Source organism: Grus americana, chromosome 2 (assembly GCF_028858705.1).
Source record: "Grus americana isolate bGruAme1 chromosome 2, bGruAme1.mat, whole genome shotgun sequence".
NCBI lineage: Eukaryota > Metazoa > Chordata > Aves > Gruiformes > Gruidae > Grus > Grus americana.
This window is the reverse complement of record NC_072853.1, coordinates 32,770,519-32,787,050: the sequence shown is the minus strand read 5'-3', so window position 1 is coordinate 32,787,050 and position 16,532 is coordinate 32,770,519. Positions and strand designations below refer to the sequence as shown.

The window sequence follows — 16,532 nt, the reverse complement described above, 5'->3', positions numbered from 1 at the left end:
ATGGCATATTGCCACAAGAAAGACAAATAAAAGATCTTAAGAATTAATTCTAAAATCATGTCTTGAAGAAAAAAATGTTGAAATGCTTTTGTAGCTAAAAATGTGGAGAGCTCTTGTAAAAGGAACAGAAGAATTTCAATATGTATCAAGCATTAATCATATTCATTAGTCAACAGCTATTTAGTAGTACTATTTGCCAAAAACATCCATTACTCAAATGTTATCCTGTAGCAGGAGATACTCTCTGATATTAATTTGATATTAGCATCTCTTTCAGTTAAGGAAACATCAGGAGGAAAAAAGGGGGAGGAATCCATTGCCTGCAATTATTTTCAGGACATGAACCTGAAAGGCATTCTTTGTGTTTTTCCTGTGATTGTCCGCGGTTTTCCTGCAAGCAAGGGGCACCCGTTCCAGCCTCACACTGCACCCCAGCACCCCTCAGTTCGGCCCGCAAGTGCTGGGGGCAGCAGGGCCCTTGCACGCCATGTCGGCCCAGGGACGGCCTGCTCTCCTGCTTTTTCAACAGCACGGTTATTTCTTCCCCGTGTTTTACTTCGGCCTTCTTCATGTATAAGCGCTGCTCTTGGAAGAAAAAGACCCTGATCGAAGTGTCACCTCAACGTTATGGACTAAACGACATGCCAGATTGTACCAGAGTGGGGCTAAGACTGGTTTTTGCAGGAAGACGCTCAGCCCTGGTGCCCTGCTCCCTTGGGAAGACCGACCAAACGGGGCGCAGCCGAAGGGCAGGTGGCACCACCTGGGCCTGGCGGGGCGGAGCGGGGCTCGGGACTCCCTGCGTCGGGCGGCTGCCGGGGGGCGGCGGGTGTCCGGGCCGGTGAGGTGGGGTGGGGCGGGCTGGGGGCCGGAACGCAGAGGCAGGGCGGGCTCGGAGAGGAGCGAAACAGCGGCGCTAGCGCACCGCGAGAGAGGCCCGCCCGCCCCGGAGCTGTGGCCGTGAGAGCCGGCCCGCCCGCCCGACCAATGGGAGCGGCGGTTGTTAGCGTGCCGGGAGGTGGCGGCGTTGCCACAGCAGCGGCGGGGCCGGTGGCGGTCGGGGCGCGCTATGGAGGGGCTGGAAGGTGAGGGGCGGCGGTGCGGGGGGTCTCTTCCCTTCGCTGGGGGCAGCCGGCGGGCGCCTGGGGTGAGCCGAGAGGGGCGGGGCCGGGTCGAGCCAGGTCGCGCCGCGCCTTTGTGCTTTGGCGGGGCGTGCTTGGGCGGCGGCGGCGGCAGCGGCAGCAGCGGGAGTTGCGGCGGCTCGGCCGCCGCCTTCCCCGTTCTCGGAGCCCCCTGAGGCGGCGTGGCGGCCTCGCCTCGCTCCGTCGCGAGTGCTGGAGGCCGACGGGGCTGAGGTGGGGGAGCGCCACAGAAAGGGGTCAGCGTGCTTTCGGGGTGGCAAATAAAGATGGGAGGCAGCGGGCCCCTGCGCGGAGCTCGGCGGGCTGGGGGGCCCTGCCGGGCGAGGAGACAAGCAGGCGCGGCGGGCAGGGCCGGCCTGGCCTGGCCTGACCTGGCCTGGCTCCGCTTTGTCTCGGGCGCTGTTCGGCTCTCGCAGCCGAGCTACGGGGTTGGGGCCGTTCCCCGCCGGGCCCTTTCCTGCCGCAGCCAAACTCGGATGGTAGTGAGGCGGCTCGGGGATATGCCGCAGGCGGCGGGTGCCCCGGGGTGGGAATGGCATCGAGTCGTGCGGGCATCTTTGCCAGGCATCGGGGTTTTTTCTGCAAACAGATGGCTAAAGTGGGTGTTAGGATACGCTTATAATGCTAAGGAAGCGTTCAGTACAGTGAAGACTAGGTACGTATTTGCTAACAGGGTATTTGCAACTTCATCCTGTGCCGGTTACGTTAATGAAGATATCATCATCCTCCAGAGTATCCATCATAGCATAGATATCAGCTTGGAATTTATGAAGTTACAGCTTGTTATCTGAGCATTTTGGTAGGCTTGTCATTACTGTGTTTTGAAAGCAGCTTTAACCATATTACTGAAGAAAAAAATACAGACCTGTTCTGAGTAACTATCACAAAACAGTCATTAAGTCTTTCGTGTTCTGCTTCACTAGAGGTAACTTGAGTGCTTAAACAGAGGTGAGCCCAAACTGGCCTTTGTTCTTTTTCCCTTCTAGCACAGTTGGAGAAGGGAAGTAATTCTCACTGAATACCTGTCTTCTGTTGTTAGTAGATTTTATAGTCATCAGACCCAGTTCTTATACCTAGTGACTTCATCAAGACTATAAATTTTGACAACATGATTTGACATTAAAATCTCAAGAGGTTCTCTTTTATTTGATTTGCTCTCCTTGCTTTAATGACTATTAACGCCTTTTAAATTTGAAAGGTGGTGTCCAGTGCCTTATCCAATAATGCTTTATCAGGTACTCCCAACTCTCATGGCATTCCTGTGACAATCATATGTTGGCTGTCCAGAAGGGGAAAGCTTGCTTTAATTTTGAGTCAGCTATGTGCTTGACTGCAGTTGGGACTGCATATCATCTGCAGCCCATCCATCAATTGATTTGGCTGTGAGCTAACTTAGCAAGGCCAGTTATGCCAGCTGTGTTGTATAAGCTCTAACACCTTCATAACAGAGGGTGGGAAGAAAGCAGATTTACAGATAACAGCAGAAGCCTGCAAAACTGTGTCATTCTTGCAGTAGAATTTGTCCAACTTATGACTGCTGGAAATGGTTTACATTTTGTTTGTATTTCAGTAGGTACAGGGAGGGGTGGGAGGAATAACTGCTAAATCATGGGTGAAATTTCATGTTTGTGAACCATTTCTTGAAAGTACTTTCAAAATTTAGAGCTTATCAAAATATTTTTCGATGATATGAAGTATTCTTTCTGAACACTCGAGATTAATTTGAGAATAGCACAGGTATTTCAAAAACTTCAGATATCCCTGCATTGTGAACACTCATATTCCACACTGTTATCCAGTATCCTTGAATGCTAAAGTTCTTGAAACTGAAAAAATAGTGGTTTTCATTTTTGTGGGTCACTGTGTGCTATGTTTTCCTTTCTCTAAACAAATTGCCACGACATAAAATGCTTCCCTTTTTGCTTCAAAACATTTGAAGCAAGTAGTTTTATTTACAGTTTTTCAGTTTAAGCTGTCTCTCTTGATGCACATTAGGTTAGGCTGAGATGAAGTTTGTGTAGAAAGGTGTCCCCAAGACAGGAAAAATGTAGGCAAACACAATAACAAGAATAAATTATTTCTTTGGGTATTATGCTTTTTTCCAGTCATTGCTCCACTGGCAACTCAGAAGAACGTTGCTGGTTGCCATTTTAGATTAAAGTTCTGTTTAGAAGCACAGTTGCAGAGTCATATCCATTCAACATGGAAGCATGGACTACTTCTGAAATCTGGCTCAGCCTGCTCCCTCTCTGTGTTAGTGCTTAGCAAAATCATTTCCCAGAGCTGATTTCTACAGCAGGCCGTGGCAGTTGTGTGTGTGAGAGACGTGGTTGTGGTGGAGGGCAGGATTTTGTCACTTGGTAGCAGTGTGCTGGTGTGTTTTTACGACAGTGGAAGACCCCTCAAGCTCAGAACGCTTGGCCTGGACTTTCTGCCCTCAGAAGCTGGTGCTTTGCTTTTCTGAAGCTCAGTATTATAGATGCAAGGTCTATTTTATTTCTGTTTGTTTAAGCATGCTATTAATAAAAAAAAGAACTCTACCCAGTTTATAATGATACTTTCCATAATGTAGAGAGTTGAGTATGTATTAGTTGGCTTGTGGAGCTGCATTAGTGACATTTAAAAAGCTAAATAATATTTCCAGTGTTGCAGTTGCATTTTCTCACTACGTGCAACTTTAAACGTTCAGTGGAATGGCAAAGTAGGTTGCTGTGTGACTTAGAAGTTTCTTCTGAAATTTACTTTTGTTGCTTTTTTAAGTCTGCTGCTTTATTATTTTATTTGTATATCAGTATTGTTATATTACTAGATTGAAACTGAAGATCAAATTTATAAATTTAAAGTTTTGTACACGGAATAAGTGCACACTTGTAATGACAAGTGACAAATTTGATGTTAAATCTAAAATCACTAGCTCAGCATTTGTTACTTTGCAGCCTGTGTGCTGTTTGGCTGGTTTTCAATTTTCATTTTAATTCACTGGTGAAAATGCTTAGAGCAATAGGCTGACTGTGCCTGAAAATGTAGTGATCTCTAAGGTGAGTTTAAAAATCCTTTCCTGAGTAGTCCACCATGTGCTGAATCTCAGTACCATTTTTGATGGGTTAACATGGTGCTTGTTGCTTTCACTGCTGGATAGCAAGCAAAAAGCTGTCACATTGGCATGTTTGTTCCTCTGTGTTTTGCTTGAAGGAGGTGGACAAGCACTGAATTCCTGACTTGATTTAAGCCAGAGCAGTCCAATGGTAGCGTTTGATCAGCTTCTCTCCAGTCTGTTGCTTTTTCTGGGAGGATGCCGGCAACAGCTGCTTGAGCCGACTAAATGCCGCTTCCCACACTTGTTCACAGCCCATCCCAGCGGGTCAGGACTGCTGCTGCCTGAGGAGTAAAGGGCAGAGGGGCAGCTGTGTCCAAGGCCAAGAGTCCAGCTCTCTGTGGTGGGTAATGGCAGCGCTGACCCAGCCCCGGCATTCTCCTTCAGCCTGGGCTCCTGCAGCCGGGGAAGGCCGGTTGTGGCTGGCATGGGATGGGTGCCTGCTTGCTCAGGAAACAGCCTGCAGTCTCAAAGCGAGAGCTTTCCCTTGCAGATGCCGAGTAGGGACTACTGTGATTAAGCATTTAGACTCTGAGCAGTCTGGGTGTGCCCTCGAGGTCTCATAAGAATAAGGCTGGCTGTATAGCGTCTTCTGCTGAGAGATCTGTGCTGTCATAGCATTTGTCCCTGGACCCTTCACTGGCACTGTTAATGTCTGAGACACCCCACTCCACCCCAAACAGTGCAAGCATTCTAGTTTGAGGGTTTATATTAGTAACGTTACTGTTGAAAGCAAGTGCTTGTGCTTGCTTTGACAGAATTTCTGAATAAGCTAGTGCCTAGTCTTATTTTTTTTTCCTCTAATAGTGTAGAAAATTTCTGTTTTGAAAACAAAAATTAATATTAATTTGCATTTCCCTTTAGTGTTCATCTTTGTCTTGCCGCACTGGATGCATGCAGCAGTTTCCTTACTTTGGCAGCCATTTTCTTAAGCTCCGTTTGAGAGAGGCTCCTGCCTTTTTGGAACACTTCTGCTTCTTTTTGCCTCTCCTTTTTTATTTAAGGTATCTTATCTGTCCAACAGAAGGAAGAATTAATTTTATAATACTGCTTTTAAATCAGCAAGCTGGAAACTATTAAAAATTGAAATGCAAAACCAATATTAATATATATTCTTTTTTAAGAAGTTGTTTGTCTCCAGTAGCCTTTAAAACACAATGATAAATATGGCTTTGCATTGAACTGCTATGTTTCACTAGGCATACTTGCACCTCTGTTAAGCAATCTAATTTTGATACTTAATACCCTATAATTGTGGTCAATGTATTTACTTTTTCTAAGGCAATTATGTTTTTATTTTTTATTAATGTTTATGTTTTGGGGAAGAAATTGAAATTAAATGTTTTACTTAAGGAAAAATTCTGAAAGCTAAGTTTAGGCTGATACGATAGGGGAAGTGCACTATCAGAATATGTTTCACCTTTAAAGGAAAGGTAGTAATATGTGTAGACAGGAGTTTGAGTGTTTCAGATTAGTTTCTCCATCTTAGAACTAATAGGTTTTACACCCTTTTCTGTACTTTTTGTAAAATTCTTGCTTTTTTAACTTAAATTGCAGAAACTAGATTGATCTAGTAATTGAATTCAACTGGTTGAATGTAGTGGGAAGATGAATTTATTTTACCTGCACATACACCCCCATGGTGTGGTTATTATCAAAAGCAGTTGTTACATTTCAGTAAAATCTAGTTCCAGGAGTATGTTAAACAGTTGACTAGAGGAGGTGAGGAGCGGGCTTACTTTTTAAAGAAATTCCAAGGGGGGGAGCAAACTAGGAATCAATATATTATAAATGAAGCTTATTATCAAAATTGTTTTTAACGCATTATTGTTAGCCAAGTAATATTCTGATAAGCAAGCAGACTTAAATTGGGATTGCTCTGTCCAATTATGTTTGGGTAGTAGCGTACGTAAGTCCAGAGTTGCTTTTAGGGCCACTGGTGCAAAGCAGTCTTCATTTAAGGCTAGTGTGAGAAGGCTGGTCTTCACTTGGCTACCTGCTTACAGTCATCATGGTGCTTGTAGCCTTATACAGGAGAATAGTGAGATTATGATGCCAAAGCAGAATTGTGTAACACATACATAGATTTTGCAGGTCACATGCTTTCTAGTGGCTTTAGTTGATCTTAAAGCTCATTAATAGAAGATCACATAACTTATTTGGAAGCCAGGTCTATCAAATAGTGCTGCTTATTTGTCTTTGATTTTGTTGTGTTTCCATACGCATTACAGGGGAAGCTCTCATAGATTTTTCTGGATAATCATCACATCTGAGTGCCTCTCTAAAGTGCCTGTATATCAGCACTCACAGTGTGGGAGCAAATGGGAGGAATTGGAGGGCTGCGTGCAGTTGCAGGGCTTCGATCTTGTTGGGATCGTGTGTAGGTGGTAGGACAGCTCACAGGACCGCAGTGTTGCGGTGGATGAATACAGGCTCTTCAGGAAGAACCAGCTGGATAGCAAGGGGGGAAGTTGCCCTTCATGTGAGATTGCAGCGAGAATGCATAGAGCTTTGCTGTGGAGCCTCCTTGGAGCTTATGGATCAGGGTTAGCGGGCAGACCAGTGTGGGAAGTGTTGTGGGGTACAAACCACCTGATCAGGAGGATGATGAGGCCTCCTTCAGGTAATTGGAAGGAGCCTCATACTCACAGGCTCTGGTCCTCATGAGGGACTGTAACCACCTGATACCTGCTGGAGGGACAAATCAGCAAGGCACAAGCAATCTAGGAGCCTTGTGGTATGCGTTGATGACAAATTCCTGACCCAGGTGGTTGAAGAGCTGACGAGGGGAAGTACTCCTGCTGGACTTCACACCTATAAACATGTAAGATATGAAGGTCAGGGCAGTCTTATCTGCAGTGACCATGGGATGATTGAATTCAGAATTCTGAGAGGAGGAGGCTGAGCATATAGCAGGATCTCAAGTCTGGATTTCAGGAAAGTAAGCTTTCACTTGTTTAGGCATCTGCTTGAAAGACTCCTGTGAGATAGAGCCCTAGAGGAGGAGTCCAGGAGAGCTGATTATTTTTAAGAATGTGTAGTGTGAAATTGACATGTTTTCAGATTAAAAGTTACACTCAAGTGAGGAAGGGAGGAAAGAAGGACAGTTACAGAAAAGGGGAGTACACTGCAATGAGAGTTCTGCATATGCTGCCATTATAACCATTCTTGAATGCATGCAATTCATTTTTCAGTCACAAAAAACCACAGCATCCTCCTCCAGGTTGTCACTTAGAGGCAGTGGGGCTCTCCTTGATATGTTATTCACAAGGAAGTGATGCAGAACTCACCATCATCAGTCTCATGTTCCATGCAATAGCTAATTTTGGCAAATATAGCGCACTTGCATTGTCAGACTGAAGAGCTGGTATAAAAACATGCAGAGGTGCTATGAAAATCTGAAGCTTTTCAGCTTGAAGGAATGGAAGTTATACTGCTTTTTGTTATCTTTTGGAAACAGAAGTGACAGGTTTGTACAAGATTAGACTGCATTGTCAATACAGAAGTAGAAAAGAATTTATGAGGCTTTCCTCTAAAATTAGGGGTAGATAGCTAAAGGCAGATTGGTTTGCTATTTCTTACACAATTGCAGATAACCTAATTGTGTAAAAATTTCAAAGTATGTGAAAGGTTGAATACTGAGAAACAGAACTTACTATGATTTCCTCTTCCTTTCTCTAACTCGTCCCGCAAACTGTCGAATAGCATAGGCAAGAAGGGATCTGCTTGGTGGGGTAAATCATGCACACCAGCAGTTATCAAGCAGACTTTACCAAAGTATGGCAAGTACAGCCTGTTGTTAAGCAGTCTGATGTATTTGTCTGACTTTCATTTGCATTTCAGAGTTCCTTTTGGCAAAATAATGAAAACTTGCAAAATTTACACCATTATTGGTGTACTTTTTTCTACTTTTATACATTCATCTTTTCATTACTTTATTTGATGCTCTTTAAAATTACTTTTTAAAAGTTAATGCTCTAAATTGTATTTGGCTGTTCAAAGAAGTGTTCCCTACCTATGTCACTGCAGCGGTATCATTTTTAGGTGACTCTTGTTTATGGTATTTGTCATTAGTCTTTTCCACTGTTGTTAGTTAATGTGCTGATTAAAAAATATAACCCAGTCAGTACTGATTAGTGGACATATGTTGGAGACTGACAGTCCCCAAAGAACTAGACGCTGTGGCTTGATGATATAGATTCCAGTTAATGTGGGGAATGCACTGCACTTTTTTCTACTTGAAGTATATACATGGAGCTCTTAAGTGGAAAATACCCTGTTTTGGGGGATGAGGGGGGAGCTATGCTAAAAGCAATAAATACAATTTTGCAGAAGAATTTGGCAAGCACATTTCAGGTAATAGCTTTCAACAGTCATAGATGACTTGCTGGTTTCAAATAGATACCTAGTCTCAAGGCTGGAAATCATACCGGAGTGTTTCTGCAAGTTTGAATTCAGTGAGGCTTGATGGTTCTGATTATTGCAGTTGTCTGGCCAAAGTTGTTTAGTACTGTCATTGCTGTGACAATGAATACAAATAAAAGGTTTTGAAGGGCAGTAAAAAAACCCAGATTTTACAACACAACAAAATACTAAATGCAGTTTTGTTTCTTTAAAGCATTCTATATCTAGTGCAGACACATACTTGGATATACAAAGCTCACCAAAAGAGAAAACTGTAACAAAACTTCAATTAATAGCTGTTTAGTAATACTGAAGACTTCTGCTCCTTCTAGGTGTGGGGTCTATTTGCACAACTGCTTAATTCGTAAACATGACAGCAAGAGCTAGCATTATGCCTGTGACTGTGTCAGATCAAAATTGTATGTATTGATGGGTCCACACATTGTACTGAGAGAGAGAAATCTGAGGACTGACAGATCGCCCTTTGCACTGTAATCAGTTGCTGTATTTGAATGTCAGAGGAGAGAAAGAAAAAAGTTGTTCTCTGGAAATCTAGGTTTCAAGGAAGACTAAACTCATCTATAAGAGTACTGCAAGCACTGTGCTACATCTGGGAGACTGTCAGACTTTGAGGTCTACCCAAACTTTACAACTGAACTTCAAGAACAGAAAGTATGGGTACTTGGACTGTGACCATATTCAAAAGGAATGTGTGCAATAACTTAGTCATTTGCAGGTAGAAAAAAAAAATTGAACATGATTGTACTCTGCAAGTAGCTGGAGGAGGAAGAGCTCTGACAGGGACAGTTTAGAAACACAAGTGGTGAGATTATTGTAGTGCTGCTAATAAAACTCCCAATCTAGTTGTTTAATTCAGATACCCAGCATCTTACCCGGTTGAACTCCGTGTTTTTATTTGAGACCTAGTCTCAGGCAGACAGTAGGAATATAAAGTGTAAAGCTGTATATTGTAGTTTTGGCATCATTTCAACTCAAATACTTCTTCTTCCTTTGGTATTCACATAACCTTTTTTGAACATACTTCTGTTTTCCCTAACTGTCTTTTTTAAGTTAACTATATTCATTCATGTTTAATACAGGCATGTGAACTGCTGATGATTAGTGGTATTAAAGATGGTAAAAGGAAAAAGAAGTGTTGCTGCTGGATCTTGGGTCTTCTGTGGTTGTATAACCAAAGCGAGGGCAATCCCTGCATTGTTGCTAGATTTAAAGCAGACTGAAGAAAATTGCTATGACACCGTCTTACTATCCATTTCTATTCTCGGACACGTTTGCCAAGCACATCCTTATTCTGTTTCTTGATTTGAGTGTTCCCTGTTTTTTACCTCCTCCCCCCGGCCCGATACATCCCTATTTAACAACCCATTTCTGTTAAATTTTGATCAGGGGAACAAGATTCAGTCAGTCCATGCCTTTTTTGTTTTTAAGAAATCCAAAAGTGAGACTTTGCTTTTGTTTGTTCTGCTTTAATTTTATCAGACTAAAATAACTTAGACTAACGTGGGGTTTTTTTCCATTTTTACTGAATTTTATAGTCATTATGCCAGAGAACTATAGCCAAAATAATTTCATTGAAAAAAGTTACCCTATCTATTGCTGGTGTTAGAAATACTAAGTTTTTACATTACTACTAAAAATGTAAGAATTCATCTCCCTTTATTCATTTGTCATGTGCAGAAGCTATGTAAATAACAAGTGTACTGAGGGCATTAGATATCATGCAGGAATGCCTTTTTTAAAAAAAAAAAAAAACAACAAACAAAAAACCCCCAAACCAACTCCTTTCCAACTTTCACAATTTTATTCCCATGCTTTATTTTAAAATTATCAGATTCCATGTTAATGACATTGCTAATCCTTCTGTAAGGGAAGGCTCATGGGCTCCTAGAGAGAAACATTAAGATTTTGAGGTTTCGTGTTGTTTGTGGTGGGGTGTTTTGTGGTGGGTTTTGGTTTATGTTGTTGGCTGTTTTTTTTTTTGGGGGGGGGGGGGGGGTTGCCTTAAAGGAAAGGAAATTCACAGAGGAATGATGAAGAGACTGAAGGGATAAGTGTGCAAATATAAAAGACTGTAGGCTTCCTATTTTCAACAAAACTTAAGGAACTTTTATTTTTTAAACTACTTGATTTTGTGTTTTGGGTCAGTGATTTGTATTGGGGGGAAGGAGGTCTTTGCAGTAGAAATAGTTCTTGGCAAATGCGATTGAGTACCTGCCAGCAGCAGAGGAGGGTTGGGAATGCTGTAAGGAAATCCAGCTCTGTAACTGTAGCTACAGTGAGTGCTAATTGGCATTCGTTATGCATTGATATGTCGTATGTAAATACTGCTCTATCAGGTGAGCATCTATCAAGTCTACTTCCTTTAATAGTGAATTTAAACACAAGCTCGAATTCCAGAGTTCAGTGAACAGAAGAATATGGTGGAAAATGTAGCTTTTCTTCTTTTACTAAGGCAGGTATTTGAAAGAATTCTTGTTTCAGTGAAATTCTTAATCTTACGCTATACACCTGATTTCAAGATCACTAGTTCTGACTTATTTCAGCTAATTTCTTAGACACAAACAGTGTCACTTTGTGTTTCCATGGAATGCCTCTCTTGCTTGTTTCTGCAAAGCTGAGTTTTATTAGAATAACGTCATAAAAGGAAATTGAATTCTTTAGCAGAAGTGAGTTTGCAGTGATGTCTGTTAGCATTATTAAGAGTGCTGAGAACACTGGAGAATGAAGTAATGAACCAAATAAAAAAATAATTTGTGCATACCTTGTATTTTTGAGTGGGAGAATTGAGAAGAGCTTACAACCATTGCTGCTTACCCTTGAGGAAAATGGTGAGGGCAGGTGCCAGCCATCTAAGTTATGTATGACCCATGTGCACATTATTACTTGTGATTAACATTATTTTCAGGCCTGTGGATTTAGGAAAACAGGCCTATGGAAAAAAATTCAGACATGATTGCTTAAAATAAGGATTGAAAAAATACAGTTAACAATAAAAAAAATTCCTAGTAAATGTTGATAGCATGCAAGTATAATTCAGATGCAAGAATAGAAGAAAACCAAGATTTATCTGCGTGTTTTCTGTCTTTCCTACTTCCCCCCTACATGTGTGCATCTAAACACACATACGTTTAGATGACACAAAAGGAACTTGATTATGGCTTCAGTTGTAAAACTCAGTTACAGTCAGTATAGTCCTGCTATACTGTGACAAGGGCCTATTCATGTCTATGTGGACCAGGTGTATAAATATGAACATAGATATGAACATATGAATAGATATGAACATAAATGTTTTAAACTGCAGAATGCTTTTCATGTGACTTGTGATTCTCAAAATCGATTATGCTCTGTAGTATATTTACAAAATACATTATATGTAGTTACATACTGATGATGAATTTCATTCAAACAATTTAAAAATACAGAAATAGACCTAATAGTTACATATTGGTACTAGAAATCTCACTCAATTTTAATCTTTACATTTGGAAAAAAGTTTTTCAGTGCAAACCGTGGCTACCTGAATCTACGTTGGTTTGCCATGAAACATTTTGTTTGATTATTCATCTTCTTTAAGACTGGTCCTACAGTTAACTGACAAGTATGTATGTTTAGATGGAAAATTGTTTTCCACTCGGGAACTGGGAACAAAACCTGATCAAATCATTGAATGTTGCTATGTTCATAACTTCATTAGTTTAAGCCGCTAGTTTGCCTAAAATGCAAGTCAATTCAAAGTGGTTTTGGTTTAACTTTGTATAAATAGAGGGAGCTCTATTGTCTGCAATAGTCAGACTGAATACAGAGAAAGCAACTAATAAGTCTCAAACTTAATACAAACTTACTTCCTCTTCATTGATGTGTACGTGATGCAAAAACATCCCTGTATCTCTGGTACAGTACTAAATATAATAGATGCCTGTTACTGGGAAACCCTGTGGAGTTTTTCATCTCTACCATGACTCCACTGCATCATGTGTACTATAGGAATATGTTTGCTTGTGTAGGCTTGGATACCTTGATTTGTTGGTCTCTCTTGGTTCTGTGAATCTGTTGTATGTAAAGTATACCATTTACATTTTTGTTACTAATGCTTGAATAGCAACATCAGAACTGCTTTTGTAAACTGTCAATAATAATCTGAATAAAATACGTAGTTAAAATAGCAGTAAAGGTTTTTTCTTTACAAGAGAAAGTGGAATAGTTTAACTTAGTAGAGAAAAATGTGATGGAATGTGACTTATATTTGATGCTGTAACAGGTGATTCTCTTCCAAAGTCACAGAAATGCCCACTAAATATCATTTTTCTTGGTGAGTGTTTGGGCTGTCATTGTGACTTACAGTGAATCTGTCATTTGCATGCTGACATACAGGCATCCCTTTAAAGGTGCAGAGTTTCATACTGTAAATTATCAGAATTGATGCTGACGTGTTAATGGGCCTGACTGCTTCCAGAAGTATGTAAGGACTTGTATATCTTCTTTTCCTTTCTGATCTGTACAATCTCTGCATAGTTCAAAGAATGTATACTTTTACAGTAACAACTTTTAGTATTGCTAAGTAAATGAGATTAGCAATCTAGGAAGACATTTTTATCACAAATGGAAACAAATTTTCTTATAGAAGTATGTTTGTGGATTTTTTTAAGGTGAGGTTACAGTGCAAACTGGAGATCTGTTGCCATGTAGGATTTGTGGAAGAACTTTCTTTCCAGCAGCACTGGTAAGTGATACGAGCACTGTTGGCTTTTAGATCTGTTAAGTTGGTATGAGAGTTAAGCAGTGGTAACTATAGCTAACTAAAGTAGATCTAGATGCTTGGTTTTGGGGGGGGGGGGGGGGGGGTTGCGGGTTGTTTCCCCCCCCCAAATAATTATAAATTCCAATTGTCTCAGTTTTGAAGCTCCTTAGAAGGAGGTTAATTTTGTTTCAGTATACCATCACTTTCTGAAATTACATGTTCTAAAAGGATCTTCTCTGGGCTCACAGAGTCATTCCTTACCTCTGCAGATGTAAGCCTTAGCATCATGCAGTCTCAGCTAGTAAATGAGGTGTTTTGTTAGCCATCTTCAAAATACTGTGTTTTCCAGTCCTAATAGAAATTGGTCTGTCCTTAAATATGAAAAGGGTTTCAGACACTTCTGATTTGTCTTGCCACTCAATGTAAATGCTGCCTACCTATCATCAAATTTTTATTTTCAAGAAGCAAATACAGATGCCTCCTATTTTTCTTCCTCATTGCCCAAGTTTTTGTGATCATATATATGCATTTATGTATTCCTGTAGTTCCATTTTAAAAGTATAGCATAAATATTTGAGTGAGAGCAGTCTGATCTTACTCCATCAAGAGTTTGACCTTGTTTGCTGATTGGCATATCAAGAAAGAGGGAAATAGCACGGTAATAACTTATGTTTTCAAAACTGCCGTGGTTTAACCCCAGCCGGTACCTGAGCATCACACAGCTGCTTGCTCACACCTTCCCCTCCAAGGGGATGGGGAGGAGAATGGAGAAAAAAACCTCACAGGCTGAGATAAAGACAGTTTAATTGGATAACAAAGGAAGAGAATAATAATAATAATATATATGAAACAAGTGATGCACAAATACAATTGCTCGCCACCCATGACAAAAACCCACACCTGATGCCCAGTCTGTTCCTAAGCAGCAATCCTGCCTCCGGCTAGCTTCCCCAGTTATATAGGGAGCATGACGTTCTATGGCAGGGAATATCCCTTTGGCCAGTCTGGGTCAGCTGTCCTGGCTGTGCTCTCCCAGCTTCTTGTGCACCTGGCAGGGTGTGAGAAGCTGGAAAGTCCTTGACTTGGTGTAGACACTGCAACTGCCTAGCAACAACTAAAAAACATCAGTGTGTTATCAACATTATTCTCATACTAAATACGAAACACAGCACTATACTGGCTACTAGAAAGAAAATTAACTCTAAGTTCTGTATTCTCCTTTTGTTTTTCTTCTACTTGTAGAAAAAGCATGGACCCATTTGCCAAAAAACTTCTGCCAAGAAAAGGAAGACATTTGATTCTAGCCGACAGAGAGCAGAAGGAACTGATATTCCCACAGTAAAGCCTCTTAAGCCACGGGTATGTTATAATTTAATCTGCATATGAACATTTTAAGCAAACTGTATGCATTGTAATAAGGCTTATTTCTGCTGGTAACTCATGATCATTAGATCGACTAGGATCTGGAAGAAATCTAACTATAATGTTGTGTACTAAAATAAGAGCTTCAAACGTATAAAGCTCTTTCTTTTTTGGCTTTGTAGCCAGAACCACCCAAAAAACCTTCCAACTGGAGACGAAAGCACGAAGAATTTATAGCAACTATACGAGCAGCCAAAGGACTTAATCTTAAAGATGGTGGAAAACTCCCTCCACCACCTCCACCATCATATGACCCTGGTATGTAAAACAGTTGAGTTCTTTAGAGATTTTTCTTTAAACTTAATTTGTAAAAATTTGAATTGGAAAGGAAGTTGTTGGAATACAATATTCATAAGTTCTTGAAGATGACTATCTGATTATCCCTATGTAGATGCTGGTTTGTGACTGTGGGTCTGGCTGGCTAGCATCCAGTGTAGATTTCAAAGCCCATGACTTTGTTTTTAATGCATCCAAAGGTAATTGTGGCCAACTTGCAGCTTGCTACCCTCTTAGAAACCATAGGCTGGGCACATTGTTTCAACACCTTGTTTCTGTCCACAACAGTGGAACTGCTCAGAAAGAGCAGACTACTTTTGTAATTAGCTGCCAATGCGGGACACCCACAATCTATTTACGCTGTAGGGATGCACGTTGACTATGTTCTTCAAATGTAGTCTCTTCCATTTCTTGCTGAATTCATGTTTAGTTTCATGTATGCTGTGTATGCTTTAGTGTGCATGTGATCCTTCCTCATGGAGGGGAGTACTTGCGTTTTGAGTATGAGACGTGGGATTCGTATTAAGAAGGGAGTAACAGTCCTTGTGTGCCTTCAGAACTGAAGCTGGGTAAAGTGTTGAAGCAGTCTGGTGTTAGTGAGAAGGAAGTACAGTTTTCAGTGAACTTCTGTGATGCGATAATAGGTTGGAGAATATATTTCTTTCTCTTGTCCTAAGAACTAAACCATTCGATCAGCTCAATGGCTATTTTCAGAAAGATTGGGAAAAATGGAAAAAAATCATCTGTTTGCTTCTGCCTATCTGTGCTCAAACGAGGTTGTGAGTGTTCTCTACCTTATTTCTCTACAGGAAACATGTTAGGATTGTAATTGTGCATTCATAGTAAGAAGAGAAGTCGTATTATTCAGCATTCAGTACACTCTATCTTGAAATGCCATAAGCATTTTAAAGTAAAATAAAACCAATAGGTAATGCTGTGGATGGGAAACATAAGGCTCACTCATGGAAAGGATCATTAATGCTCTAGTTGTGTAGGTTCTGAATTACAAGCAGAAGAGCCCAGAACTAAATCTAGCTTGAAGAGCGACTAAAATGGTTCTCCCTTGGTTCCAGAGACTGCAAATGAGTTTGAAGTGAAGGAAGTAACTCTATTCAGCCTGCTTGAAAGCAGATAGGAGGTAAAGGGAAGAGAAAGATACTGTTCCTCTGTTTCTCTTCCTTGCATTTTTTTACTGTTCCAAGCTGAGTTTTACTGTTTGTAATCTCCTGGCTTCATTCTGCTGCAGTGGGTAAGACTTAGGAGGAGGGAACCAGGAATGAAAAGGCGTGAATTAACCAATGGATTGTCTTCCCACAAATAGAACAGAACGAAGGGTAGCGGGGGAGCTATCCTTGCTCCTTTTCCACTTTACGTGTAGGAGAGGGGGAGAATTATGCATGGTATCATGGTGTGTATCCATCCTCTCCTACTC

The 16,532-nt window shown here is 41.1% G+C and overlaps 1 protein-coding gene across 2 annotated transcripts in view; it reads left to right on the top strand.

The window, feature by feature from the left end:
• Positions 1 to 973: 973 nt before the first annotated feature.
• The window catches only part of ZC2HC1A (zinc finger C2HC-type containing 1A), a 40,285-nt gene continuing 24,726 nt past the window's right edge, over positions 974 to 16,532 (top strand). For both annotated transcript variants that reach the window (XM_054818445.1, XM_054818444.1), the window contains exons 1-4: positions 974 to 1,085; positions 13,311 to 13,384; positions 14,645 to 14,761; positions 14,947 to 15,082. In XM_054818445.1, coding sequence (XP_054674420.1) covers positions 1,070 to 1,085; positions 13,311 to 13,384; positions 14,645 to 14,761; positions 14,947 to 15,082 — 343 coding nt within the window. In that variant the 5' untranslated portion in view covers positions 974 to 1,069. The remainder of the gene's footprint in view (positions 1,086 to 13,310; positions 13,385 to 14,644; positions 14,762 to 14,946; positions 15,083 to 16,532) is intronic.